General features: G+C 51.0%; 1 protein-coding gene across 2 annotated transcripts in view; it reads left to right on the top strand.

Moving 5' to 3' along the window:
- Nucleotides 1-24,322, top strand: part of Grik3 (glutamate ionotropic receptor kainate type subunit 3) — a 208,077-nt gene extending 183,755 nt beyond the window's left edge. The window contains exons 11-16 of one of the 2 annotated variants that reach the window (XM_028790109.1): nucleotides 1,956-2,179; nucleotides 6,973-7,091; nucleotides 9,319-9,536; nucleotides 19,845-20,067; nucleotides 20,494-20,744; nucleotides 23,446-24,322. In XM_028790109.1, the coding sequence (XP_028645942.1) occupies nucleotides 1,956-2,179; nucleotides 6,973-7,091; nucleotides 9,319-9,536; nucleotides 19,845-20,067; nucleotides 20,494-20,744; nucleotides 23,446-23,640 (1,230 nt within the window). In that variant the 3' untranslated portion in view covers nucleotides 23,641-24,322. Of the gene's footprint in view, nucleotides 1-1,955; nucleotides 2,180-6,972; nucleotides 7,092-9,318; nucleotides 9,537-19,844; nucleotides 20,068-20,493; nucleotides 20,785-23,445 lie in introns of both variants that reach the window. The other variant, XM_028790110.1, reaches the window with a different exon arrangement.
- Nucleotides 24,323-27,634: the final 3,312 nt, after the last annotated feature.

The raw sequence follows: 27,634 nt of genomic DNA, 5'->3' as shown, positions 1-27,634 counted from the left end.
GTGGATGAATGGGTCAAGCCAGCAATGGCTGCCTAGAGGCGTTGCCTTGGCAATCTTTCTGAAGCATGCTCCCTCCAGGCAAAAGGTCATCAGTAGTGGTCTTCAGGATCTCTCTTCCCTTCAGTTGTGCCCACGTAAGGAAGGGAAGCAATAACTTGTTTCACAATTTGAGACACAAATACCCGCAGAAGCCTAAGAGGCAGCCTTCTCCAGGAAAGCACTACTAAATATTGCAGAGCCTAAGAGGGAGCTCTGAGAGGAGGAAGGAACAGTGGGTCAGCCACAGCCCTAGCCTGGAGGAGCCTGTGAGTACATACACTGCATGCCGGCTGACACGCAGCCATGCACACTGAACAGTGCCGGGCTACCCTCGGGAAAGAGTGAGCTTCACGAGAATCGAGAATCGGAGGCTGCCGGGGAGGTTCTCGAGGAGGCAGCATGTGTGAAATAGTGTGAACGGCGGGACAAAGAGAGAAGGCACTGTGGGCCACATGAAGAAGCTGGCATAGGGACGGCACCGTGCTTAGTGGGGCCTCGGGTTAAGAGAGCTGCCGATAAGATGCAAGGGAAGGATCTTTTTTAAATTATTAATCAGGAAAACCTCAGACCTAATTTAAGAACATCCCTCATTAAGTTTGTGATGCAATGACCTATATTAACAAATCCCGTCTCTAGGTTTCCCTCTCCTGCCTCCATGTTAACCCTGCTAGTGAGGCCTCGGACTTGCCCCCTCCGTTTGTTGTCAACCCACACCCTCTAAGGATGATGATGATGATGAAGATGATGATGATGGTGATGATAGTGTGTGTGTGTTTGTAGCTGTGTGTGTGTGTGTGCATGCACACGCATGGATCAACATCAATTTTCTTCTTACCATCAATTTTCTCTCTACCTTACTTTATGAGACAGGAGCTCTCTTTGAGCCTGGAGCTGACCATCTGGCTAGACTAGCTGACCAAAGAGCTCTGAGGTCTGTAACCAGAGTTCTTGGATTATGGACTCTCTTTGGTGAGCAGCTTTTTCTACGAATGTTGGGAATACAAACACAGGTTCTCATGCTTTCAGGGCAAGCATGTTGCCAACTGAGCCAGCTCCCCAGTTTCCAAGGAGGGCCCTATCTTTGTCTGACTAGCTTTTGCATAGGTTTTGGGATCTAATGACCATCCTGAGTGGGCTGAAGTGGTCAAGAAGGGACTGAGAGGGGGCAGCTAGGTGAAATAAACTGTGGACTTCGTGTGGCCCTCGTGTCCTAAACTGTCGAGAGCTGAGCTGTGTTCTTTTGACACAGCACCATCTTGAAACCTCATGAATTTCCATTAACTGTTTTTGTCAAAGCCCTCTCCCTCAAAGCCATCAGCTCCTGGAGAACAAAGCTTGCGTTGACCTGTATTGGTGTATGTCATCCTTGTCTCCCCAGCACTCTGGGCATGGCCCAGCTACCAGGGTCAGTCAGTGTTGACATTAAACTGCAGATAAGTGGGCTGGAGATACAGTTCAGTCAAAGACCTGTGTTCTATCCCCGAAACCCATGTCAGAGGAAAGGCCAGGTGTGGTGGCACACACTTAACAATCCCAGTGCTGAGGAGGCAGAAGCAGGCACATTCCTGGAGTTCGGTTGCCAGTCAGCCGAGCCTACTGGTGAGTTCCAAGGCAGGAACTCACTTAAAGGGCAAGGCTCACAATCAAAAATCAAGGTCAGTTGCAACTGAGAAATGGAGCCTAAGGTTGTCCTCTGGCCTCCACACTTACATATACACTGCCAGGCATCTGCACATGCACACACATGTTTACACGCACGTGCATACACACACACACACACACACACGAGCAGCTTAATGACCTTGGACTAAGGCTAATGGCACCATCTCAACCAGTGATCTATGAGTGAGTTCTCCAACACCTCTATCCCAAGGCTTTGCTCATTACCTGCTTGTCTGTCTATCGTCTCTTTGCAGAAAGCAGATCTGGCTGTGGCTCCCCTGACCATCACCCATGTTCGAGAGAAGGCCATTGACTTCTCTAAGCCTTTTATGACCCTTGGAGTGAGCATCTTATATCGCAAGCCCAATGGCACCAACCCAAGTGTCTTCTCCTTCCTCAACCCCCTTTCCCCGGACATCTGGATGTACGTGCTCCTTGCCTACCTGGGTGTCAGCTGTGTCCTCTTTGTCATCGCCAGGTAAGGATATTCCTTAGCCAAAGCTCTGGGCCAAGCTGAAAAGCATAGAAAGCTAGGCATGCTCCCTTTGGCTCAGAAGACCCAAGGTTTGGATTACTATGGTTCCTGATATTCCCCCACCCCCACCCCATCCCCGCATGTCTCAGAGCCTTTATCCCTGAAGAATGTTCAATGCCCCTCCCCCGGGCTTGAATCACCCAATCCTCCTTCTGGTCCATACCAGTGACACTGAGATTTGGTAATTGCATTCTCATTCCCAGAATAGCCTTGGAGAAGCCTGGCCAATGCTCAGGAATGCACTACCTGAGCTGAGCACCTGGGATGGCAGACCAGACCCAAGTACACTGCATGGCCTGATGAATAGCTTAAAATATGGAAAACAAATCGTATCTGAGCAGTCCTCACAGCAGAAGAGCCAATCCCCACGAGCTACGCACATGCCACATAAAGAAACATGGCACACAGGCATGCGTGCCTGGGATCCGTGCTTGCACGCTGACTCGTTCACGCGTGTGCCACCTGCCTGGAATCCACACTTGCACTGTGCCTACCCGTTTCGTTATTCATTAGTAACAGAAAAGTATACGCTCGATAGTGGTTATTGGAAGTAGGTCATTAGGGAAGCGGGTTCTGTCCATGTTTATCGAGTGCCCAGTATTCGTCAAGCACCCTAGTCTGCACCTTAACACCCTTCCATTTTCTCTGGCGATGTCACTTAAAGACATCCAAGACCCACTGAGGCCATACGAGCAGTAAGGGACACATCCAAAATATGCACTTAGTTTCACTGAGGTTTTGTCTGTGTCTTTGGCCACTGCTTGCTCCCCTCCACAAGCTCCCTGGCCCCTCCTAGTGACGTTTCCACCTCTCCCTCCAGACCTCACCCTTGCCCTGAGTCCTCTTTGCTCTAAAGCCTAACAAGGTGTAAAGAGAAGCCTCTCTGGAGAGGCAATTTGAGATCCAAGGGCCTGGTGTTTCGCCTTTTTTTTTTCTCTAGAGCTTCCTTTGAAAGCCCCCCTTTCCTCTGCTCCCTTCACTCTCTGCCTCCTCCCACACAGAGAGAGACCAAAGGAAAAGTGTGCGAGGCGAAATCACCCAGCCTCCCAGGCCTTTGCTGCAGCGCCTGGGTGCTGCTGCAGCTGCCCTGCCTGCTCAGCCCAGCCAACAGCGAGCAGGCACGGCAAGGCCTTCATCACCCTCTCTTCGCTAATGGTCTAACAAGCCTTTGAAAGCAGAGCTGCTCTCTTTCGCTCTCAGTGTAATTTTCTTGAAGCTCCAGTGGCCTCTCAGCCTCCCACCCCTCCGAGACGTATTTCCAGCCTTAGTTCTGTCTGTTTGATGTGTGTTGTTTCCCCCACCCCACCCCCCAAGATATGGGCCATCCATCTGCTGAAGGCATCTGGGTATGTGTCCAGCCTGTCCCTACTGGCTAGGAAGACAGCAGCTGTCTTCCCAAGGCTAGTCTGGGATGCTCAAGAAAAATGGGGTTTTCTACATAGGCTAGGATGACATGGGGTACCTGCAGAGGCAGGAGAGGGATGAAAGTCTGGGGCACAGAGCTGAAAAAGACATCTAAGAACATGGGTCACCCCATGGAACACACAACACAGCTCTTAGCCATTATGTCTGTCTTTTACAATAGTCCTGTAAGGTGGGGAGAATTATCCCCCTGTTACAGAAGCAGAAACCAAGGCTCAGAAAGGTTAAGTCAATACCCAAAGTCACAAAGCTTTCCTTGGCAGGGTCTCATTTGAAATTAAATGCAGTATTAGGCATTAGGGAGCAGCAAACTGCAGTGCACACAGATGCTCAGTGAGGGTACCACTGGGGTACCTGCTGGGTTAGACTGGACAGAGGAGCAGGGCCAGTTAACTGCACATGGTGCACATAACACCTCCCTTGCCAGCCATCATCAATTCTGTCCTCTTGTCTTCTGTACTATAAGATTCCAGTCCCCTCCTACACTGTAATGGGCACCCAGGGCTGTGAACCTTTCTTTAGTTGGGGAAAACTCAACCTTTGAAAACATTACCAAAAGCCCTTTCTGGCATCAGCTGCATTCATCAGAATAAGCAGCCCCATCTCTGGGATCTTGTCTTCTTAAAGCTTTGCCATCGAGTGACACTTTGGAGCCTAAAATGTCTTCACAGCAGAGCCCCAGAGAACCCAGATACCCTTTGTTGTCGGTGGCCACAGAGGTACCTCCAGGACCTTTTTCTCCAGCAGTGGGAACTGGGTCAGCTTCAATGCCCACCAGTAGGGTGGTGTTAAAACACACGTGAGTGATTAGAAGCACAGGCTGGTTCTGGGGGGCTGATCTGGAAAAGGGTAGCAAGTTTCAACACAGAAATTTCTATGACAGGATCCTGGGGTGATGTAGTAATTTTTTATGTCTGTATGTATGTCTTTCTCAGTCAGTGTGTGTAAGTGTGTGTGTGTGTGCGCGCTCGTGTGCATGGGTGTGTATGTGTGTGCATGTGTGGGTGTGGGTGGGTGTGCTACACTAAAAGTAGGACCAAGGGCCAAGGAGATGGCTCAGCCAATAAAGGTGTACTTGACACCAAACCTGAAGACCTGAATTGTATCCCAGGGTCTCACACGGTAGAAGGAGAGAACTGACTCTTGCAGATTATCTTCTGACCCCTGTATGCATGCTATGGTGCACATGCCTACTCACATATGATAAACAAATAAATACAATACAAATTTTGATTAGATAGATAGATAGATAGATAGATAGATAGATAGATAGATAGATAGATAGATAGACAGATAGACAGGTAGATAGGCAGATAGATAGACAGATAGCTAGACCCCTGAGCTCTGCTCAGGTCTCATCTTTCCTCTGCCCCTAGCCCTCCAGCCAGGAGAGGTCCTAGAGGAGCCAGGTCTCTTGGTCCCCAGGGCAAACCACTGCAGCCTATGGCCTTTAGCCCACTGCCAAAACAGTCCTAGGTCTCCCTGAGCCATGAACTTTGTTTCTACCTGGAAGCTGGGGGCTGAGGTTCCATGGATTTTACAAGAGTGCTGCCTGATCTCTTCTATGATTTCTCCTTCAGCCCCAAGGTGTGCCTCCCAGAACCATGCCCCCTGAGATAGTCCATTCCTCCCTCCACTGTGTCTCCAGTGGCCTATGGCCCTGCTTGTTACAGTCCATTGCTTTTCTAGCATGGAGCCAACATGGACCTGAACCAGGTTCCCATCTGTGCGGACTCAGTGGGGAGGCATTGTGTACCCAGTGCCCCTAAACCTGGTGGGCTTTGGGCCTGCAGCAAAGACTCTCCTACCTAAAACACAAATGCCCACCAAGCCCTGCCCTCCAAACCCCCCAGGGCCTGCCACAGAACTGCACACAGCATCCATTCTGGGTTGTGTCTCAGACCTACACCACTGAACTTGGGGTTTTAAGAGTTTCTAACCAATTCTAGCTCTTTCCCTTTGACAATCCTCAACTCAGTTTGAAACCTCACATGGAAATCTCTTGTCCAGTGGGGTGTCTGCTTCCTGGAAAAGTAACTGTCTTCACCTGAGCCCTGGGAGCAGCAGGTGACCATATAGCTGCTTGAGACGGGAGCTGGGAAAGGCCTGACTCAAGTTACTGCAAAGGGCTTCACAGTAAAAACTGAACCGACATCCTCTGCACTTGTCTGGCCTCCTTTGCCTCCTGCATCCTGCCCTGCATCAGCCCCCAGTACACACACAGCTGCCCCGACCCAGTGACTTCTCAGTCTCCCCATCTCTCTGCATCCCTCTTGCGTCTTCAAACTGACTCATCTGTAAGCAAAACTCGGGCCAGTCAACCAGGCTTCCCTCCCTCAGCTGGGAATCCTCTTCCTTAGAAGGGGGTGGTGTGTGGGGTAGTAGCTTTAAGCAACCTTTTCCTGTTAGGCATATGTTCACATACTCAAACACAAAAATATGAAATTAAATCCCACATTGTTCTCTCCGTGGGGTAGGATTCTGGGGCACTTATGTTTTCTCGCCGTACTCTTGTATACTATTTGAATATTTTATAATAAATATCTTTCCCTTTTTTTAATTATACAAGAAATTCAAATGCACTTTCTCATTTCCAAAAAAGATTCATGTCATGCAAATAAAGTAACAGATTTGGCTGAAATTCCTTTTGCCCTTCTTGCCTTCCCCCGACACCCCAGAGACACATGCCAATATATATGGAAACTTCTAGACCCCTGAGTATCCGTTCACACACACATTTACCTGTAGGGCTGTATGGTCATGTTAGGTAACCTTAGAAATGCAATTGTATTGTTTTTATTTTCAATCACTTTCTTTTCATTAGATAGACCATGTTGAAAATGGTTCCCTGTCTAGCGATGTCTAGATGCATGCTGTTCTCTTTAACAGCTGTGTGATATTTTGGTGTGGCTCTGGCATGGTTTATTTAATCATCCCTCTACTGAAGGACATTTAGGTTATTTTCAGGGTGGTTTTTTTCTATTGCAAACAACACTTTGATAAACATCCTTGAGGACTTTCCTTTATGCTCCTGTATGAGTGTTTTTCCTAGACGGATAATGACTTGCAGCTTCCCAAGGTAGAAGGGCACACACACTTTTAATTTGAAGAGGTGATTCAGAATTACTTTATAGCCAGAAAAGGGCACTGGGAGTAAAGGACAGGATGAAACCTGGTCCCAGGAGGCCTTTGCCTATCAGTCCAGCCAGACAGTAAGCCAAGGGGCTCTGGAGTGATTGGTACCCCACACTGGTACTTATTGCTAAGCAGTAGCCTCCTGCGGCTTGCCCTCACTGCTCCCCTCTACCCTGCAGATTCAGCCCTTACGAGTGGTATGATGCCCACCCCTGCAACCCCGGCTCTGAGGTGGTGGAGAATAACTTCACGCTGCTCAACAGCTTCTGGTTTGGAATGGGCTCTCTGATGCAACAAGGTAGGTGTCTGCCCTCTCACCCAAGGAAGGTAGCTTTTCTCCTCTTTTCTCCTCGGCAGATCCTTTGCCCTGTCTAGAGCCAGCTTCCTTCAGGAGGCAGCTTCAGGCCTTATTAAGCTATTCAAAGGCTGGGAACACAGCTGCTCCATGGCTCTAGGCAGAGTCAGCTCAGGATCTGAAACCATCAGCCACCCTGACCTGTGTCATGTGTCATACATTCCCAGTACCTTTAATGGTTGTTGGGATGGACAATCCCATGCTGCCTGCTGGGCTGACTGGAGACTTCTCCATGGCAGATCAAAGTTGATCAAAGCCAGCTAGGGGTTGGTACCATCGAGGCAGAGAGCCTGGGCAGGAGGCTCTGTGTAACAGTGCTGTGAGGGTGTGTGGCTGAGGAGACTAAGAAACCTCCAAGACATTGTTAGGTCAGGGCTAGGTGAGGTTGACTGGGGCTGGGACTTCTGCCTGTGTACATCAGAAACAATATCCCTGGAGGAAGATTGTCTTCCGTCTTAGAGAGAGGGTCCCAAGCTGACTGGCCCTGAGAATGGGTTCAGCCTTTTAGGAATGTCTGAAGATGCTTAAATATCTAGAAAGCAGCCAAGCATGGTAGCTCGTATCTGTAATTCAGGCATTTGGGTGCCTGGGACTGGAGGATTAATGTGAGTTCAAGACAAGTAAGACTGAGCTACAGGGCAAGGCCTTGTCTCAAAACAGGGGAGCAGGGGAGAGAGTCGGGGGAAGTGGGGGTATTGGGGAGGAGTGTAGCACGATGATTCAGTGCGTGAAGGCACTTCCTCCCAAGCCTGGTGACCTGGTAGGAAGCAAAAGACCTACCGTAACTGCAAGGCCCTTCATGCCTCAAGACCCAGCAGGTACCCTGGTCTTCAGGAGGCCAGATGAAGATGCCAGAAGAATGAGAGAAGAAAGGAAGAGAAAGAGGAAGGGAGAGAGGGAGGAAGGGCATTCTCCTTGGTGCCCATCCCACACCTGTCCACTGGGCTGCAAGCACTGTGGAGCTGTGAGCGCAGCAGAGGAGGAAGCAGACCTGTTCCACCCCTGAGCAACGGGGATCTAGCAGCTGGGAGGTGACAGGCAGCTCTCATAGGAAGCACCTCCATCTGTCCCCACTATTAACGAGCATCCTGAAGGCTCACCTTGCTTCTTTGCCTATCATCTTTGTTCGGTGACAGTTGAGAAGGACCCGGAAGCCCCTTCGCTGCTGTAATGACTCCTCTAATGCTGCTGCTGCTCCTCAAAGTCCAGGCCCCATGCATCTCCCGCATGGTTTTGATTAGGAGGGGGAAAAAAAGCTAGGTATTTGAAAAACTCTCCCTTGAGTGACTTCTTTGAGAGCTCGAGAGAAAAAAATCATCCATATCAAAGTAGACGTTCTCAGATTGCGGGTCCAAATATTTCAGAAAGTTCAGGAGTCACTCACTATTTAAATCTCTTGAAAGCCAGCTAGTTAATTACTTCAGTTAGAAGGTTTCATCTAAATTGTTCTCTGCACCCAAGGTCAGGGAGGAAGAGTGATATATTTCGGCAAAGAGCTTCCAAAAATGTTGATTTTTCTTCTCCTGCCAAGTGCCTCACAGCAATCTCATATTTGTATACCACTCATATTTCTGATGTGTCTCCCTTCAAATTATATCGTTGTGGTATCGCAGTTTCTTTGTGAGGCTGGGACAGAGGAAAGACAATTCTTTATCCTTTGCAGAGTCCAGAACAAGGGAATTGTCCGGTCTTAGATCACCCAGAGAACTGGGAACAGGATTTTCTCCCAGAACTCATAGGTTCTGACCCCTAAACCATGGTCCACAGACAGGCATCTGAGAGGCTGAAGAACCTGTAAAATTGTGTGTGTGTGTGTGTGTGTGTGTGTGTGTGTGTGTATTGTGTTCCTCTGTGTTTGCACACGTGCATTTGTGTGTGCGTGCAAACATACATTATCAAATACCAGCCTGGACCAGACTCACACAAAAGGCTGAGTGTATAGCATTCATTCCTCCCTTCCCCTCTCTTCAGTTATTGACTATTTTGGTCTTGAGGTGGATCGAATAATCTACATTGTAGTCAAGTTTCCAGTGATATTGAGGAACTATGGGGCTGATCCACTATTCTGGATGGTCTCAGACCACCTATGGGCATATCCGGTAATGTCATGACCCAGAGCTTGGTGCACCCATGGCCTACACACTGTAAGGTGTCTCCCCTATTCTCCTAGGATCTGAACTGATGCCCAAGGCTCTGTCTACCCGCATCATTGGTGGCATCTGGTGGTTCTTCACCCTCATTATCATCTCCTCCTACACGGCCAACCTGGCTGCCTTCCTGACTGTGGAGCGCATGGAGTCACCCATCGACTCCGCTGATGACCTGGCCAAGCAGACTAAAATAGAATACGGTGCTGTCAAGGATGGGGCCACCATGACCTTCTTCAAGGTGAGAGTCTCTGTTTCCTCATGTCACCCAGAGCTCACCTTCCTGGGCACTTTTCTGAGTAGAAAAGGGCAGCTCTGTCCCCTTCCCTCCCTCTCTACTCAGAATCCAGGGGACCTGAATTCCAACCATAAGGCTCTGCCTCTCCCTGGTGAAATCTGTTAACTTTAAGGAGCTGTGACAATGAGCTGTGTAGATTGGTCTCAAGTTCTGAAAGCTGTTGGGGCAAGCCATGTGAATCATGGGAGGAGGATAAACAGAAAAGACTGGATAAAGCAGGAAGAGAGAAATGGCCTAGTCCCAGACAGCCCTGAGACCGTCGGTACCCTGCTCTTGGCTTAGGGTCTTAGTCCATCAATCTCTAATAGACTGACTTGGGGTGCGTGAGCTGCCCATTTCCAAGAGTAGAAGGCACATCCCCTCCTCTTAGAATACCAATGTCTTCACAGAAAGTCCCTGTCACCTGCCCAAGTGACTGCTTTCACAGGAGCCAGGACTCTGTTGCCTCTCCAGCTTTGAAAGTGTTTGCTCAGTTCTACAGTTCTACCTTTCTGTCATCCTAGTTGAAGTCAAGGGTCTCTGGCTGAACCCACAGAGGGGTAGGTTTGGTGTGCTTCTAGCTAAATGGCAGTAGCTGTAGCCCTGAGCGCTCACAGTGGGCCAGACTGCTCCTTGCTTGGCCTCTGTTAACCTCCTCAAACCTTGTGAAATTGACACTGTAATTATTTCCAGTCTACGTGTGGAAACTGAGCCAATGACAGATCAATGACTTGTCTGAGGATTCACATCGGGAGGCGCTAGATCCTGTCCTTTTCTGCTTCTCTTCAAAACTTAGGTGCTAAACCAGTGGTGTTGGGACTTGAATGTGTGTCTGAATGCCAGGGGCCTCTGTCATTAGAAAGGATGTCATCTCCCCACCCCACACCCCCATCCTGTGCACACCCAAACACGAGCACATACACATCTGACTCAGGAGGCCTAGGGTGGAAACATACTGGGTTTTCTGAACTGAGAATATAGCTTATTTGGTAGAGCGCTTGGCTATCATGTACAAAGCTCTGGGTTCAATCCCAGCACAGCAAAAAATTGTATAGTGGTGCAGGAGGATTAGAAACTCAAGGTCATCCTCAGCTACATGGGGTATGAGAGGCCAGCCTGAGCTACGTAAGAGAGAGAAAAGAGGGAGGGGAGAGAGAGAGAAGAGGGAAAATGAGACAGAAAGAGAAGAGGAAGGAGAGAGAGAATGGGTGGAGGAAGAATTGGAGAGAGGAAGTAAGGAAGAGCAAGTGAGGGAGGGAGGAGAGAGAGGTGGGGAGAGGGATAGAGAGAGAGGAGAATTCTAACAAGTTCCCAGATGCTGCTGGGGCTTCGGCTGGGGATGCTTTGAGAAGGTCCTCTAATTACCCCTTGGAAGCATCAGGCTTGGGAACTCTGCGGGTGTATCCATTGGCTTATTAATCAGCTGCCCTCTGCCAGTCTGGAAGCCTGGGTACTTCTCTTTACCCTGGACTCTGGTTCTTCATCCCTGAGCCCTCACCTCTTTGGAAACTTCAAGAAATGGACTGAGCCCCAACGGGGCCTGAGGAAATAAATGAAGAAATTAGAGTGAAGAATGCCTCCATCCCATGGGTGCTCTCGCCCCCAGCACTCTCTGCTGGCTCTGTGTCTCCTGAGGCTAGAGGCAGCCACGTACTGAAAAGGAAAGGGAAAAGACTAGGCTTCCCCTTGCACTCGGCTACCGCCAGTGGAAGCTGGTCCCACCACCTGCTGGGGAGGGCGCAGTGTACACTGAGATCAAGGGGAAATAAAACGTTGTCAAAGGTACATTAGGCACTTGTTGGAATCTCTTGAGTGTTAGCAAGTCTGATAGTGTATACACCTGTGTGACTGTGTGTGGATGGCACATGTTAATGAGCATTTTGTCACATGTTAATGCACATGTGACATGCATGAGAGTCTGCCTATGTCTGTGTATGTAGATCTGAGCTTGGATATGAATGTTTGCCTCTCTCTCTTTCTCTCTCTCTCTCTCTCTGTGTGCGCGCGCGCGCGCGCGTACGTGCTTGCTCACTCCCTGTCCTCGGGCCACAGCCCAGCCCTTTGACTACTGGAGCTTCTCATGCATTAGGCATGAGCCAGTCTCTAAGCAGGGCTCCCGATCAAAGGAAAGAGGCATAAATAAGCCCGGTGCAGGCTCATCTCGGCTGATTGGAGGCCCCGCCTCCCTCCATGCAGAGATGCTCAGATTGCCTTCTCTCAGCCCAGTCCCAGCTCCCCACTGAGCCTCAGTCCTCAGCATGAAGCAGCCACTGCACAGTCACCCTCCTCCCCTGCAGACACCCTCCTCCCCTGCAGTGGGAAGACAGAGGAGGGTCACAGAATCTGCTACCAAGCCAGGACTATGGGGCTCACAGGCCCATTAGCCAGAAACAGCAGCAGAGTGACCCTAGGTGAGACCAGCCCCACTTCCATTTTCTCCTGACCTGTTAATACTTCTCTGCAGTCGGCCACATTGTCCCAGGCGTGTGCCCATACATCTGTTTCTCTGTCATCCTAGCAACCCTCTATCTCCTCGTGTTACACAGTGGAAGCAAGGCTCCGAGAGGCTGATCGACTTGCCTAACTACACACAGCTAAAACTGCAGAGCTAGGATTTGAACCACACCTAACTGTGAATAAGCCTCTACTCTATCCTTTCGATCAGTTTCTCTCGGGATCCCGCCGTAGTCCTCAGCAGTCTCCTTTGAGGAAGAACAAAGGTGTGGTGGGTTGGGCCATGCCCACAACCCAGAACAGTCTTGGCACACTGGTCGCCAAAGGATTAATAAGGTTAAGTGTCTGATGCTGTGGAAGGGGTGGAACTGAAAGGTGGTAAAGCCAAGAAGAGGCGGTATAGGGGCCAGTGAGACGCATAGGCAGTAAGCAGGCGGCGCTCCCCACGTACCCCAAGTTTAAAACAGGTTAATTTATTCCTGTGGCTAGCATATTCCTGGTTAGACGCTACACATTCATAGAGATGGCTCAATCAGTAAAGATCTTGCCCTGTAAACGTGAAGACGTGAGTTCATATCCCCAGCACCTATGTAAAAGCCAGGCATGCTGGCACCCACCTGTTGGGTGTGGGGGTAGATAGAGGAGGGCCCCTGTACCTCTCTGGCCAGAATGTCTAAGTGAATCAGTAAAGCTTTGTGTTCAGTGACAGAGCCTGTCTCAAGAAATAAAGAACAAATGAGAAATAGACATTTCTTGGCTTTCATAGGCAAACACACATGCATGCATGCACACACATACACAGGAGTATGTAGACACACCCCCAAGTAAGTAAGTAAACAAAGCTCCCATGGCTAAGAGTAGACCATAACCAAGGGAACGACATGAAGCAGGACATCAGGGTCCCAGGCCCCTTGAGCTCAGCCAGCTGCTTGCAGGAAGCCGGGAGTCTCGAATCTGCCCCCTTGGCTCTGAAGGAGGTTTGCTGAGAGAATTGTCAGGGAGCAACAGACATCACAAGCAGCGTCTCCTGTGTTGTCCTCCCTTCCGTCTTGGAAGATAAAAATTAATTAGGAGATGAAAAAGGAGGCCTTTGAAAGCACTGTTTGGCTGTAAAAATATGTAGGCAAAAATGTAAAGGAGGCTGTGGGGGAGGTGAGCTCCTGGCAGGGAAGCAGGCCGCTTTGAAGGGAGAGAATGTTGGAAGAGATTCTGCAGGGATGGTGGCCTCTTTGAGTGGTAGAGCTGGGCGCTCTGCACAGTAGGGCTGCTGGGGAAAAGCATGGGAGTCTAGAGCCTAAAAAGCCAGGCTCCCCAGCCCTCCCCATGGCTGAGCCCTCCCCCTTACATGGGCCTCAACTGCAGCATCTTACCTGGAAGGGGCCTAGAGGGGCTGCCCTGCATACCCTAGGTGGCAGCTGAACAGTGGGTGTTTCCACAAGCTGGAGGGCTCAGGAGGCTACCCACACCTCAGCTCCCAGCATCTCAGGCCCCCTCTCTTCCACTGCCCTCCTTCCCTTCACAGCACTAGACCTAGTTTGCAGCTGAAGCTGGGTGGGAAGGCCAGGCAGCAGCCAGTATGGTCCAGCCTGGTGCAATAGAGCACCATGCTTTAAAATCAGACCCACCAGGATGCGTCCTTGGTGGTATCTCTGATGGGTGACTCTGAGAAAGTCATTTCACTGCTCCAAGCCTCAGGTTGCTCACCTGGATAAAGTAGATACTGATTCCTACCTATGACCATTCGCTAGAGAAGGCAGCGAGCTCCTAGACCTTCAGTGATAATCAGGGCCAGGGAATATCTTACCCCAAAGCCCCCTCCTGAAGCAGGTGACTCAAGCAGAAGGCACCTTTGACACCTGGAGACTCTCCTTTCCCCAGGGTCTCTGGACTGGATCTGAGCTTTGTGGTAGATTTTGTGCCTCTCATGACGATGTGCATGGTCACAGAGAGAACCAAGGAAACAGAGAGTCAGGTCTTAGAAGGTTTCTTTCACTGGGGAGGCAGAGACAACTGAATCTTTATGAGTTCTGGGTTAGCCTGGTCTACACAGAGTTCCAGGCCAGTGAGGGCTACATTGTGAGACCCTGATTCCAAAACAAAAGGGAAGAGTCTAGGAGATTGCAGAAAGGAAGCAGCAGATACAGCCAAGGATGGCAGGGAAGTCCCTGAAAACTTGTAAGCTTCAGAAAACCTCCCCTGACCTCAGTTTCACCTTCTGTGAGCTGGGTATAACGGTGTCCTCAACTCCACAGAGTTCCTGAGATGAATAACGAAGGGATTCCTGGATGCAGCTTTGAGGGCTTTCTGTTCTATAAGAGACATCTCATGACATTGGATAAATAGCCTTACTATTTACTAATGCAACTGGTGGCACAGGCCCATCCACCCCGTAGACATGATTCTGGGGCCATTCTTTGCTTGCTTCGATGCAGGAAAAAAAATTTTAAGCTGGTTGTCAGCATTTTGAAATATAGAGACTTTTGCATTGGAAATATTCACGACTCCAGTCTCTTGAAAATGTGAACGATCTGGCATCTCCACGCTGGCGCTCCCGCAGAGCCGTTCCTGAAGCACAGAGGCTTCCAGTCCCCACCCAGACTCAAACTGTCTCCCATAGTAGAGCTGGCACTGTCAGCAGCTGAGGTTCCTATCCACGTGTGCATGTGTGTGTGAGTGTGCGTGCGTTAGTGTGTGTGTGACACTTGCATGCAAGTACATGGATATCATGTGCTCGTGTGCAGGCACACCGCAGGCATTCTTCTTAAGGCTCTACCCACCTCATTTGAAGAGAGGGTCTGATACTGCCCAGGAACTTACCAAATAGGCTAGGCTGAGACCAGCGGGCCCTGGTAGTCCACCTATTTGATGTCCTAGCATTGGATTATAAGCCATGTCCCATCATAACTGAATTCTTTTTTAATGTGGGCTCTGGGCATCAAATTCAGGTCCTTGAACTTACAAGGCAAGCACTTTACCAACTGAGCCACCTCCCCGAGTCCCTTCCTCCCACACCTTGTGCCATTTATTTTCCATAACTGTTCTACACTATGAAGATTATTTCCTCTTTCTAGGTGGGAAAACTAGGCTTTAAGGAGAATGGAGGAGCCCTAAGGAATAGCAGTGTGAGCCACATAGAAAGCCTTAGGGTCGGACTTCTGTGTTCATTATGGGCCTTCCTTTGCTCAGTTTGATGATAGCCAGGTGCAGTAGCATCCTTAAAGGTCCCATTTTACAGACTTGGAAGGTGAGGCTCAGAGACGTGGTTGACACAAAGAGCTGGCATTTGAAGACAAGCTAGTGTGACACTGGGGTCCATGCAGTAGAGGTGACCCCTCTGTGATCTCCCATCCCCACCTACAATCCTCATCTCTAGGTCCCCTCTGAGGGAAAAGCCACAGTCCCTCTTGAGACTATAATAGCAAAGGCAGGGCACTCAGAGAGGCCTCCTGGTGCCCACAGATAAAAACCAGGAGACTTGATTAGCTGCTCCAGGACATGGCTCTGATGGAGCCAAAGACTCTCCATCCTGGGATCGTCAAGCTAATTAATCTAGGAAAAGGTCTCTTCTTCAGAATGGAAAATACTCAAAATCTCACATGGAATCACACTGCAGCTGCCTCTCGACACACATTCCCTGAGATTTAGTTGCGTTCAAAGCTGATAGACACGTGTTTATATATGCACATACAGCCCCATATACACTCACTTGTACAGAAATGTTAAATTCTCAAGATTAAGTGTCTTCGGTCGGAGAAAATCAATTCACTCCTTTGAGGAGGCTGAAGTGGGAGAGTTGTGAGCCTGGGACTTCCTTTCTTGCCAATTTTTCCTGATTTTTTTAAAAAAAAAAAAAAGAAAGAAAGAAAGCATCTTCATCCTGGCAGATTGCCCTGTGTTGGCTGCTCCAAAGGGTTCCATTAATTGATTTAGGTGACTGGCTCTGCAGTAATCCTTATTAAGGCTTCCACCAGAGCCAGGGCAGACAGATGACTTCGGAGTCGTCGGTATGTGGGACTCCACTCCCCAAGGAGGTGACTGTAGATCAGGCAGGCCGTGGTGATGGGGCCCCTCGGAGATGACAGGGAGCTTCCCTTCTTTCTATGGTGGACATGTCAGGGGGCTGTGTTCCAGGATCACTGAACTGTTCGAGGAGACTGTGGACAGGTATATTTGACAATGGGGGCCCAAGGTCTAGATCAAGAACAGGCAGGGACATCCAAGAGAAGCAGGTTGCAGAACTCCTGTGACAAAAAAAGCCAAAAAGCCAAGCCAAGACAAAACAAAAGAAAGGCTGTGAGTGGGCAGCCCTGGAACTGGAAGATGGAATTCTTGAAATGCATGTCTCAGCAGACTTCTTCCTCCTGGTGTCATCTCTCTTAACTGACCCGCGTTCTCCTACGTCCATTCTTGTTCCTTTATCCGCTAGTATCTTCCTCAAAGCCTGTCTGCCTCAGTACATCCTCCAGGCTCAACTCCCTGCCTCGGACTATGATCTAAGCAGCCATGTCTGTTGGCATCCTCGGGGGCTGTGGCTAGGAGGGTGGAGGGTGGGGTTGAGACAGACTGGTGTTCTGACCACACTCTCAGGCACAGGAGTAGGACAGGCTCACAGAAAGGGTCACTGGTCATTTTTGCCAAGACTAAGAAGCTATATATAGTTTCATGGGGCAGTGAGTGGCTATGCTGGGTATGAGGGGGAAAGAGTGGATGGGCAGCTAATGGCTCGATGGGGAAGAGGATGGATAGATGGACATGTGTAAAAGGAACAGGCAGGTAGAGGCGACAGTTAGATGAGGAGTCAGAGTCACCTGAAGATCTAGTGTGTAGACAGTGGGGGAGGAAAAGTGAGCAGATGGTCCATGAGAAGAGGAAAGGGAGGGATACACACATGAGTGGATTCGCTGGGTGGATAGACCGATGGACTGACAGTGGCTGGACTGATGGCTACACGCAGGCATAGTGGATGCATGAGATTATTGGATGCACGTGTGTGTGCATGGATTGACAGTGGATGACCTAACAGGTAGAAGCCGTAGGAGGTGAAAGAGAGTCTTGATGCCTCATCCAACCCTGGTTCCCACCACGGTAGAAAACAACCTGGGGAGTGGGAAGCAGGAGCGGGAGGCAGGAGCGGGAGGCAGCTGCGGGAGGCAGCTGAGGAGCCAGAGTCTCTGAAGGGAGAAAAGCAGTTAGGTCAGAACAACCAGAATGCACACGGGTCTGAGGAACACTGTGTCTGGCCAAGTGGAGATGGTTGGACTTGGATGATTTGACTACAGGAATAGCTGGAGTTTGTGGTTATCTGTACACGTGGCTCTATCAGGAACAGGACAGCTCTTGGGAACACGAGTGTGAGAGGGTATTAGTTATCTACTGCTTAGCAAATTGCACCAAGCTTCACATCTTAAACCAACATCTGTCACTTGGCAGCTTGGTGGTCAGGAATCCAGTGGAGTTTCGAGAGCCCTCTGGCCCGAGGCTCCTCAGGGGACTGTGATCCAGCCATCAGCCAAGGCCGAGGTCACTCAGGGCCTGGCCTCTGAGCCCATGGCATCTGTGCATGCTCAGTTCCCTTCAGGTCACTGGACTGAGCAATGGAAGTACTGTGTACTAAGAGTTGGTGAGACGCTGTCCTCGGTCGCTTGCATGGGGACCTCTTCTTAAGCAATGTGCTGTGACAATACTATCACCACCACCTTGGAGAATTGCTGAGGAACGCACAGGGAGCGGAAGACAAAGTCTTGTCACTCAGAGGTGCCATTCCACCCCTGCCAGAGGGTGATCCAAAAGCAGGCTGAAAGGTCCATCCCACGCTCAGGAGGAGGAGGAGCCTGACCAAGAGTGTTACTGCTGGGAGACAGGAGTCACTAGGAACTGGGCCGTGCTGAGGAAGGAGCGTGCCAAGCAGGAAGAGGGGCCGAAGGAGCTGGCAGCGGAGAATCTGCAAATCAGAAATTATCTGGAAAATGAGAAACATCTGGAGCATCAGAAAAGCCAGAGATGGGAACCATCTCTGAGGGGAGAGGTGTTAGCGGGGGAGCACTTGAGGAGGAGCTGAGGTGGAAAGAAGACTGGAAGGTGGCTGGCTGCAAAGTTGGGCAGAAGGCAGGTGGCTGTGGGGTGGGGCAGCAGAGAGCGGGAATGGCTGCAGGAAGAGCAGTGGGGTGAAGCCTAGGGATCCAGTGCCTCAGAACCCTTTGAGCACTGGCTTTGAGGCACATGCGTTTGCAGGCAGGGAGTAACAGCTCTGTGAAAGGCTCCACGCTCTGGAGTACTCGGTGATTCCGTGCCGCTCTGATATTCATTCCTGTGCTGAGGCCTCCTTCCCTGGGGCATGCTGTGGACTTCGGCCACCAGTTTCAGAGGGCCCATCCCTTGCCAGAGCCCAGAAGCACCCAGAGAGAAGAAAGTGTATATTCCTCTCAGGCTCCCTGCCTGCTTCTAGCAGCCATGGTCTGATTCCCTGCCCTTCCCCCAGGCCTGTGCCAGCCTGTGGGAGGGCACCCATCTTGTCACGTGTACCAGAGCTGGGCTGAGTGCCAATCAGACAGGCTGACATTACAGAAAGCCACAGCCAGACTTGGAAACAGCCAATACAGTGGGGCTCTCAGAGTCACCTCTTCCCCTGGGACTAAGGCAGGGCTGGTCTCTGTTGGGACCAGGCAGCTGGCATACATCAAGTTCCCAAGGAGGCTCATGCACACCTAGCATAACCAGACAGCAGGGGACACTCATGCCCAGCCCTCTCTCCTGGTCCCAAGATCCTCCCTGAATCTTCCTGGGGCAGACACAGCACCCCACCCACCAGGCGCCATCCTGCCTATGGTCTCAGGCATGAAGCCGGCATAGGGGACTTGCAGACCACTACTCCCAGGAGTCTTGCCTTTTTCTCTGCTTGCAGTTCCCACTGCGCCAACAGACCAGACCCATGCTTAAGTCCTCTCCTGACATAGAGTGCAAAAAAGTGGGGGCAGCTTTGAAGTGAAGTGGGGAATCAAAGTCCACTGAGCTTTACCTTCATTTGCGCCCCTAGTGGTTACTGGGATACAATGCAGCCATATGGGTAGGCACATGGATTGTCTCCATAGGGTCTGGATTTGAAATCTGGCTCTACCATTTCATCTCTGGATAGCCTTGGGTGAATTACTTAACAGTGTCTCAGCTTCCCCATCTGTAAAACGGGGCTAATAACTCATACTTCCTGTGATTTCGGCTAGGGATCAGTGAGTTCATACAGATAAGGCCCTTAGATCAAGGCCCCTGCTTGTTAATTCCCTAACAGGTGTTAGAGAAAACTCCTTATGACGAAGTCAGTCTGAGAACAGAGACTGTAGCTAGGTTGGCAGAGCATCTGCCTCTCACATACACGAAGCCCTGTTCAGTCCCCAGCACCACATAAACCAGACGTGGTGGCACGCGCCTCTAATCCCAGCACTTAGAAGGCAGAGGCAGGGGGATCAGAAGTTTAAAGTCATCCTCAACTACCTAAGGAGTTTGAGGCCAGCCTGGGCTAGCCTCAAACCTGTCTCAAAGTTTAATTAATTAGTTCCAAAGACTGTTTGTGCTATGGCAAAAATCCAGGGTTACCAGGAAGTGGGCCAGAGTCTGAACCTCAGCTTTAGCACCTTCCAACTGTGCACAGCAGCACCTCACCTCTAGGGCCTCAGTTTCTATACCTGTGGAATGGCCATGCTCCCCTACCCTACAGAGTATACCCAGAGTTGGATGGCAGGAGACGTGCTGAGTGACCAAGGGAGTGGAACATGGGGAGAGGGCTTCATTTCTTTGGTTTAAATATTCCTATCCCCTGCCACCCAGAAATCCAAGATCTCCACCTTTGAGAAGATGTGGGCCTTCATGAGCAGCAAGCCCTCGGCTCTGGTGAAGAACAACGAGGAGGGCATCCAGCGGACACTCACAGCTGACTACGCCCTGCTCATGGAGTCCACTACCATAGAGTACATCACACAAAGGAACTGCAACCTCACCCAGATCGGTGGCCTCATCGACTCCAAGGGCTACGGCATTGGCACACCCATGGGTGAGCGAATGGGGCACAGGGACAGGGGTGCGGTGCAGACACGGGGTCTTGAGCTCCTCCACCCGCCTCTTACAAGCACAGAGTCTCCAGAATCATTTCACTGAACTTGGGAAGGTGATGTTTCCTCAGCCAGGAGCAGAGGGATGGAGACACAGCCCTGGCTTGGTCAGCCCTGACCTGAGAGGACAGTCAGTGCTGGCCTGTGAGGACAAATTCAGTCTCCCCTTGCCCTCTCCCTTTTAACACACTCCACATACTCAGGGATCCCCGGGGCTGCAGGACCTACACCCAGTGAGTAAGACCTCCCTACCTAGATACCTTACCTGGACTTGGACAGGGGGCCTTATTGAGAGGAGCCTCTGTTTTAAGCTGGCAGAGGCAGCTCTACTAAACAGTCCCCACTGACAGCCCCCTCCCCCTCCGCAGGCTCCCCCTACCGGGACAAAATCACCATCGCCATTCTGCAGCTGCAGGAGGAGGACAAGCTGCACATCATGAAGGAGAAGTGGTGGCGGGGCAGTGGGTGCCCCGAGGAAGAGAACAAGGAGGCCAGCGCTCTGGGCATCCAGAAGATCGGGGGCATCTTCATCGTCCTGGCTGCCGGCTTAGTCCTGTCCGTGTTGGTGGCAGTGGGCGAGTTTATATACAAACTCCGCAAGACAGCGGAGCGGGAGCAGGTGAGGCCCTGGAGGAGGCTGCGTTGGACAGGGAAGGAAGGCAAGGACAAGACTAAGCTGGTTTCGTCCTCCTGAGGGCATGCACTCCGACTGTCTCATCTCACCATTTTGTCCACCACCCTGCATCCAGTCCACCAGGATCCAGCCAGCTCTCCTCTGTCCTGACAACTCATGTTTTCCCATCACCCCCTGCTCTGCTCTGTCCCAGGCCAGTGTGCAGCCGATGCAGCCCAAGCTACGCCCCAACCTCCACACTGATGACACACCTTTCTTTCCACCTAACCTGGAGGTAGAAGGCACCTGTTTCCATGCCTCCTATCCACATGGCCTCCTAAGCCTCTGTCCTTTCCCTCCACGTTGGCCTGCTCCACAGGCTAACTTCCCAGCCTCCGGTGCCTCCTGCCTCCCCATCTCCAACCCCAGCCACGGTCCTCCACCACCGTCTCTGAGCTCTGTAACAGCCAGTACCCTGTTTCAAACTTAATTCAAACTGTGTCAGCTCCCTCCTTAAACCCCCAGGGTAATTGTCGAGGCTGGGTGACGAAGGCACAGGAGTTCATTATATTGTACAGTCTGCTTTTGCATATATTGGGAAATTTCCATAATGAAAAGTTTAAAAAAGCAAAGTTCTGAGGGATGGCCCAAGTGTGCAAACAGTAAAGCTAGTCTTCCCCTGCCTGATTAATTCAAGCATGGTCGGTCGGGGCAGGAGCCCTAGGTCCCGTGGCAAATTAGAAGCATGGAGAGAGAGTTTTAAGTGCTAATACCCTGGCCTCACTCCCAGAGACTCTGTTTTAATTGGCCCATGGTGGAGCCTAACTCTAGAGTTTGCAGAAGGCCCACGGGGTGATTTAAGCGTGCACCTGAGCCAAGAGCCTTTGGGCTAGGGAATCGCCTCTCCCGGCAGAAGTTCAAAAGCATCCAGGCCCAGTGTGGATGGTAGGAGCCTGCCGCTGGGTCACATGCAGAGGGCTCATTACAATCAGTGCCTGATAGATCCATCAAAATGAACTGCAGTTGTTTAACAACCTGCAAGGTGAAGTCAACCAAGAGAAGGGAGAGACAACTCGGGCTGTGTGAGTTAGCCACTGCCTAAGAGAAGCCTGAAAAGATGCAATCCCAGAAGGCCACTCCGGGGGAAACTGAGTCTTTGTTGTCTGAAGTGGTCAAGGATATGGATTGTTTTATTCACAAGGATGTTTGTTTACATATGAACCACAACATAAAAGATTGGATAAATGCCTAAATGTCTAACAAGGAATAGTTAAAAATTATGATTCATTGAAAAAGAATAGCTGCCAGAGTCTTTAGGAATCCCTGTTAAGACTGAGCTGAATTCTAAATTACAGGCTCTTTCCCATCCCCCTCCCTCACTTTCCCTCATATGACTCCTTTTGAGTCCATGGAACACCAGCATGTTTCTGCCTCAGGACCTTTGCACATGTTGATTCACCTACCTGAGCCTGAACTACACCATATTCTTGGCTGCATCTGGCATGTAGATTTTAACTCATATCACCTCCTTAAATAGCTTTTCCTAGTCCCCACTCCCCACACTCTTCTCTTCCACATCATGGGTTTAGCCTATCTGTCTGTCTGTCTGTCTATCTATCTATCTCTTTCATGTTCATGTTTTGGGTGTATTTATGTCTGTGTGAGGGTGTTGGGTCCCCTAGGTAGCACTGGAATTACAGACAGGTGAGCTGACATGTAGGTGCTGGGAATTGACCCTGGGTCCTTTGAAAGAGCAGCCAGCCACTGAGCCATCTCTCCAGCCCCACTGCTTTAGCCTCTTCATAATAGCCATAGCTGGCTGGAGGATTTACTTATTCACATGCTTGTTATCTGTTCCCGTCCCACTGCTAGACCACAGCTCCCTGATCCTGGAGTCCTCGCCTGCTTCACTCTCACTCTGTGCCTAACACCCAGCATGTGGCCTTGTATGTAGGAAACACTTACAAGATGCAAAAAGGCAGGCTGGAGAGACCAGTGTTCTACATAGGGTAGGAAAGGGGAGGGGGCTGTCACTACTAACAAAAGGCTTCTGTTCCCCTGGACCATAACCTACATATTCTGGTGATGATGCCCCACAGCCTTGCTGTCTGAGTTGGCCGTCAGCCTGCCCCACTGTGCACCATCTCAGTCCAGGGCCAACTCCAGTAGTTGGTCTTAGGAGCTACTGCCACTAAACCCCTGTGGGGATGCCACACTCCTGCTGTCCTCCTGTTAGCTTCGGAAACCATGCTCAGAAGGCCCGTCGATAGACATATTCACTGAGTCTCCACTTTAGGTACAGGCTGGACCTTTGAGGAGGAGGCAGTAGTTGGAAGACCCACTAGGATAGGTTCTCCACCACCAAACGTGTCTCAAAGGCTTCTGCAGCCCTAATACCAGGTCAAGCCTAGTGTAGGAGAGGTTGGATTCATGGGGGCAAAACCTTAGAGTCTAGTGGAACCCCACCCACCCAGCAGGCTCCTGAGGGACCCTCAGACTCTGGGTGTATGCCATTTAGACTGCTGTGGGCTTCTCTGTGAAACAGAAAGATGATGCCCCCTCCCCCTCCCCCTCAGTCTACAGAAGACTTTCCAGTCATCTCTCTGGGGCTACGTTGGTGGGGTGTAGGTGTAAAAGGGTGCAGGTGGTCTTGTCACAGTGTCAGGAGGAGAGGATCTGTCTCACTCTGCCTCTTGTCCCTCCCCAGCGCTCCTTCTGCAGCACAGTGGCCGACGAGATCCGCTTCTCCCTCACCTGCCAACGACGTCTCAAGCACAAACCACAGCCTCCTATGATGGTCAAGACAGATGCGGTTATCAACATGCACACCTTTAATGACCGAAGGCTTCCAGGCAAGGATAGCATGAGCTGCAGCACCTCGCTAGCCCCTGTCTTCCCCTAGACATGGGTCCAGCGGGGACTTCAGGCCCAGTCCACGCAGAGGAAGGCAAAGGAGACCCGAAAGGACATCCTCATCTCATGCTGGCCTTGGGGATGGAGCAGCTGCCCCCATCCAGCTGTGAACCATCAGCTCCTACCCACCGGGGACACCCATGGGCCCTCGGCTGGCTGCTCGGGCTTCATCTCCTCTTGTCTTTTCTATGGCTTTCTGACGCTGTGAAGGCCAGCGGAAGCACATGCCTCTCAGGCTCCATCACCGACCATCTCTCTTCTCCTCCATAGCCAGGAATTTCTGCCAGGGCTCTGCAGAGGCCTTGGAACACCTTCTCCTCAAGCCCAGGCCTTCTAGCACGCAGCCATAAGAGCAGAGACTCCGACTTGGAACGCCTTAAGGGTGTTCTGAGGAGGCTGCCGGTGGGAGCCCAAGGGCAGCCATCCATACCTAGACAGAAGCAAAGCTTCAGCCCTTAAGGGCTATTCACCTGGGTCTGCTCTTCTCCACATGGCTTCAGCAACAGCAGCAGCAGCCCCTTGGCAACAGGCAAAGTGGTGTGAAAGGAGGGGGTTGGTATGGGAGAAAGGAACACAGACTGTGATCTCAGATGCTTCGGGTCAGTGTCCCGAGTCACAAGCGTTTAAAGAGTCCCCAGGAGTGTGAACGAGGTCGCAGTCACAGCAAATTCTTCTCCACGGCTGTGCAGAGCAGAGAAGGTGCCCTCCCTCATAAGGAGTGTCCAAAGACTCAACTGACATTGGAAGGCCAGCAGAAGAAATACAGACTCTATGAAAATCCCACAGTCCCTTGAACCAATAGACCAACTTTGCTGGCAAACAAGCCAGCAATCAGGACCCTGGGTTCTCCACCATCTACTCACTGGGGATTTCCTGTCCCGGGCCATTTGAATTTGGCCTCCCTCTGTCATTCTGAGAAGAGAGGAACAGCCTCAGCTGAAGTGAGATGCAAGTCATAGCTCCTCAAAAGAGGAATTGCTGTCCCCCCTGCACAGACTAACTTTGGGGGTAGGTGGGAGAAGCCTGGGGGGACCCAAAGAACTTTCTGGGCATGCCCAACCTAATGAGCCCCCTAAAGAATGAAAGTTTTCAGGGGCAGGATCTGAGACCTCCAGAGGCCCGGAGAGGAGGGAAGGAGTAGCTGCTTCCTGGAAGATTAACCAAAGACCCAACACAGAGACACAAGGCCATCCTGGTCTCTTTTCTGGTGCAGCTATGGTCTTAGGGGATTTAAGGGAGACCCCTAGAGGAGAAGCCAGAGGAGGGGACAGCCAAAGGGGTGAGCAGGTGACCTGTGATTTCCATCTCTGGAGGTTTGAAACCATCATGGTCACAGGAAAGATTCAGATGTGAGGGGTTAGACAAAAAGTGTCCTTACAGAGAGCATGACAGGGCCCTAGAGGCCCCCACAGCTAAGGGTAGATGCTGGTCTCTGATCAGGGACCAGGGTGGGCAATATGGATTGAGAACTGGGGGACATCAGTTACCCACAATCCCTCACTTTTCTGGTGCTGCCAGGGGGCGCCAGGCTTGTATGAGCTACATCTAGATCTCACGTCTCCTCAGCAGAGATGAAGGAACCCCTTCAGCCAAACGGGGGTGGGAGGCCATGGTGGGCACATGTGATCACTCCCACCGTACTGGTTCTCAGGAGCTCTGGCTGGCTTGCTGCACTGGGAGAGGGAGGAAAGGGGAGGCTTGCAGCCAAGCCCAGTGCACACAATGCTAGGAAAAGCCATGCTGGCAGGAGAGAGGAGCGCACACATGTCTGTGTGTTTGACTGTGTGTGAGTTTCAGGAGCTGGTGATGAAGGACAGATATGGGTATGTAACACAGCCCTAGCAGGCAGTAAGAGGGGCCTCCTTTAGGACCTGGTTTTGGAGTGTGTGCATGTGTGCGTGTGTGTGTGTGTGTGTGAAATAAAGAAAGAGCTCAGTCAGGATCAGCAACAGAATCTCATCTATGTAAAAACAGGAGAAGCCATGTGGAGATGGGGCTCTGGTGAGTGTATAATGAATGCAAGTGTGAGTAAACGTGTGAGTGTGTATGAGTGTGTGTGTGTGTGTGTGTGTGCACCTGTGTACTGAATGGCAGAGGTTGGAGACCAGGATACACCCTGCAGTATAGCCAAATACTTGTAAAAGGAGAAGCCATGTCATCAGAGGTCCTTGTGTTAGTGCCTGTGCATACACACTCGTGTACAGGCTTGTGTGCCCTGAAGACAGCACAGGAGGGCAGACCAGACTGTTGTGCCCATGGGTAGGTGTGTGCTGTACAGGAGGAGTCATAAAAATGGTGTGTGTGTGTGTGTGTGTGTGTGTGTGTGTGTGTGTGTGTGTGTGTTTGTGTGTGTACTCATATTCATGTGCAGACATGTACCTAAATTCCAATTCACACCCGGAGCTGAGGCAGCAGAGCGATCAGTAAGGCAGGACACCAGGGTTTGCTTGCATGCCTGCTATGGGATTGTTGGCCACAGCTTTCCCGAGGCTCCATGGGAAAATGCACAGGGAGACACCTTCTGGGGCTCGCCTTCTGTGGTGATGCCTTCTCCTTTGCTGTTCGTAGTGTCCTGTTGAGAGGGGAAACATTCTTCTTCTTCTTCCTTCCTTTCTTTTTCAAATCACCCCTGCAGACAAGATTCTCATGAAACCATCATCCAGTCCGTCCTCATCCACTGTAGTCTTTAACCACTGTCTTCTCTTGTCCAGTGCCATTTTATAACACACACCCACATCCGTGTTCATATCACACATGTGCTTTTGTGCATGACACTGCAGATGTGTCATGTTCTTCTGAGGCTATGCACATATGTAGACTGTGGTGGGAGAAGGGACAGGACGTGGTTGGTGGGAAGGATGCTCACAGAGGCAATGACCGTTGGGTGACGGCAGTGGGGGGTGTGGTTTATAGACTCATTCCGGGAAGAGGAGTGGTGTGCTGCAGGATCTCCTCTTCCACCTGAGCCTTATATCCAGAGGTGTGGCTAATGCTTGCCCTCTGTCTGAAGTCCTGTGTTTGTCCTAGAGACAGCCCAATGCCAAGCACTCTGGAGACCATCCTGTCCAGCTGAGCTGTGTCTCAGCCAGGGTAGGGAATAGAGCCAAGAGGGAGCCAGATCATTCAAGTGGAAACCTGTCCCAACCCCCTAAGGGGTGCACAGAACTGAGGCTGGAGCACACAGATGCTCTGAGGAGCAATGGGAAATACAAAAGTTGGTTTGGATGGAGCAAATGGGGCAAACCTGAGCAGGTCCCTGGCTGGCTGGCTCTGTCTGATCCTATAGGCCAGCCCTGAATAGAAGAATGCCTCACACCATGTGTCTGGGCTTGAGCTCCACCTATATATACCAGCTCTGTGGTGGGGCAGCACCCACTCTGTCCAGGCCCTGGGGGCTACTGGACAATGAGCCTCCTTCCGCCTCTACCTTGGCCTGCAACTATTTTCTCTGCTATGGACAGAGGATGAAATCCGAGCACTCTGTGGGAGCTCAGGTGGCTCCCCTGGGCAGGTGTCTTGCAGGAGGGAAAATGAAGTGTTGGCCAGTGAGTTGGACTTAGAATCTCTGAGACAGGAGACTGCCTCTCCTCAGCCTGGACTGTCACAACTGGAAGAGCACATCCTGGGCCCTGACCTTGTAGCATGCAGTGGGGGGAGGGGTATGCAGATAAAATATTTCCACAAGAGAGTGGAAGTCAGACCAGGCCCACGTTTACCAAGAACAGTCTGTCCCTTCCTACCTACCCTCCTTTCTGGTCCAGGGAGGGCTGAAGGTGGAGTGCAGCTGCTGCTGCTTCATGCCGCATGAGGCCATGCTACACACACCCCAAAGCCATTCCCTACTGTAGGCACCAGCATCTGAATATGACAAACTCCATGGTCCACCTCTGGAATTGCCCTGCGTGGATGCCCAACTGGAAGGGCCTTCATGTCATGGACAAACAACTGTACAGAATTAACATCCGGGATCCACCCAGTCCAGG

Source organism: Grammomys surdaster, unplaced genomic scaffold, assembly GCF_004785775.1.
Source record: "Grammomys surdaster isolate TR1022 unplaced genomic scaffold, NIH_TR_1.0 125863, whole genome shotgun sequence".
NCBI classification, from domain to species: domain Eukaryota; kingdom Metazoa; phylum Chordata; class Mammalia; order Rodentia; family Muridae; genus Grammomys; species Grammomys surdaster.
The sequence above is the reverse complement of the archived record's forward strand: the minus strand, read 5'-3'. Positions and strand labels throughout refer to the sequence as shown.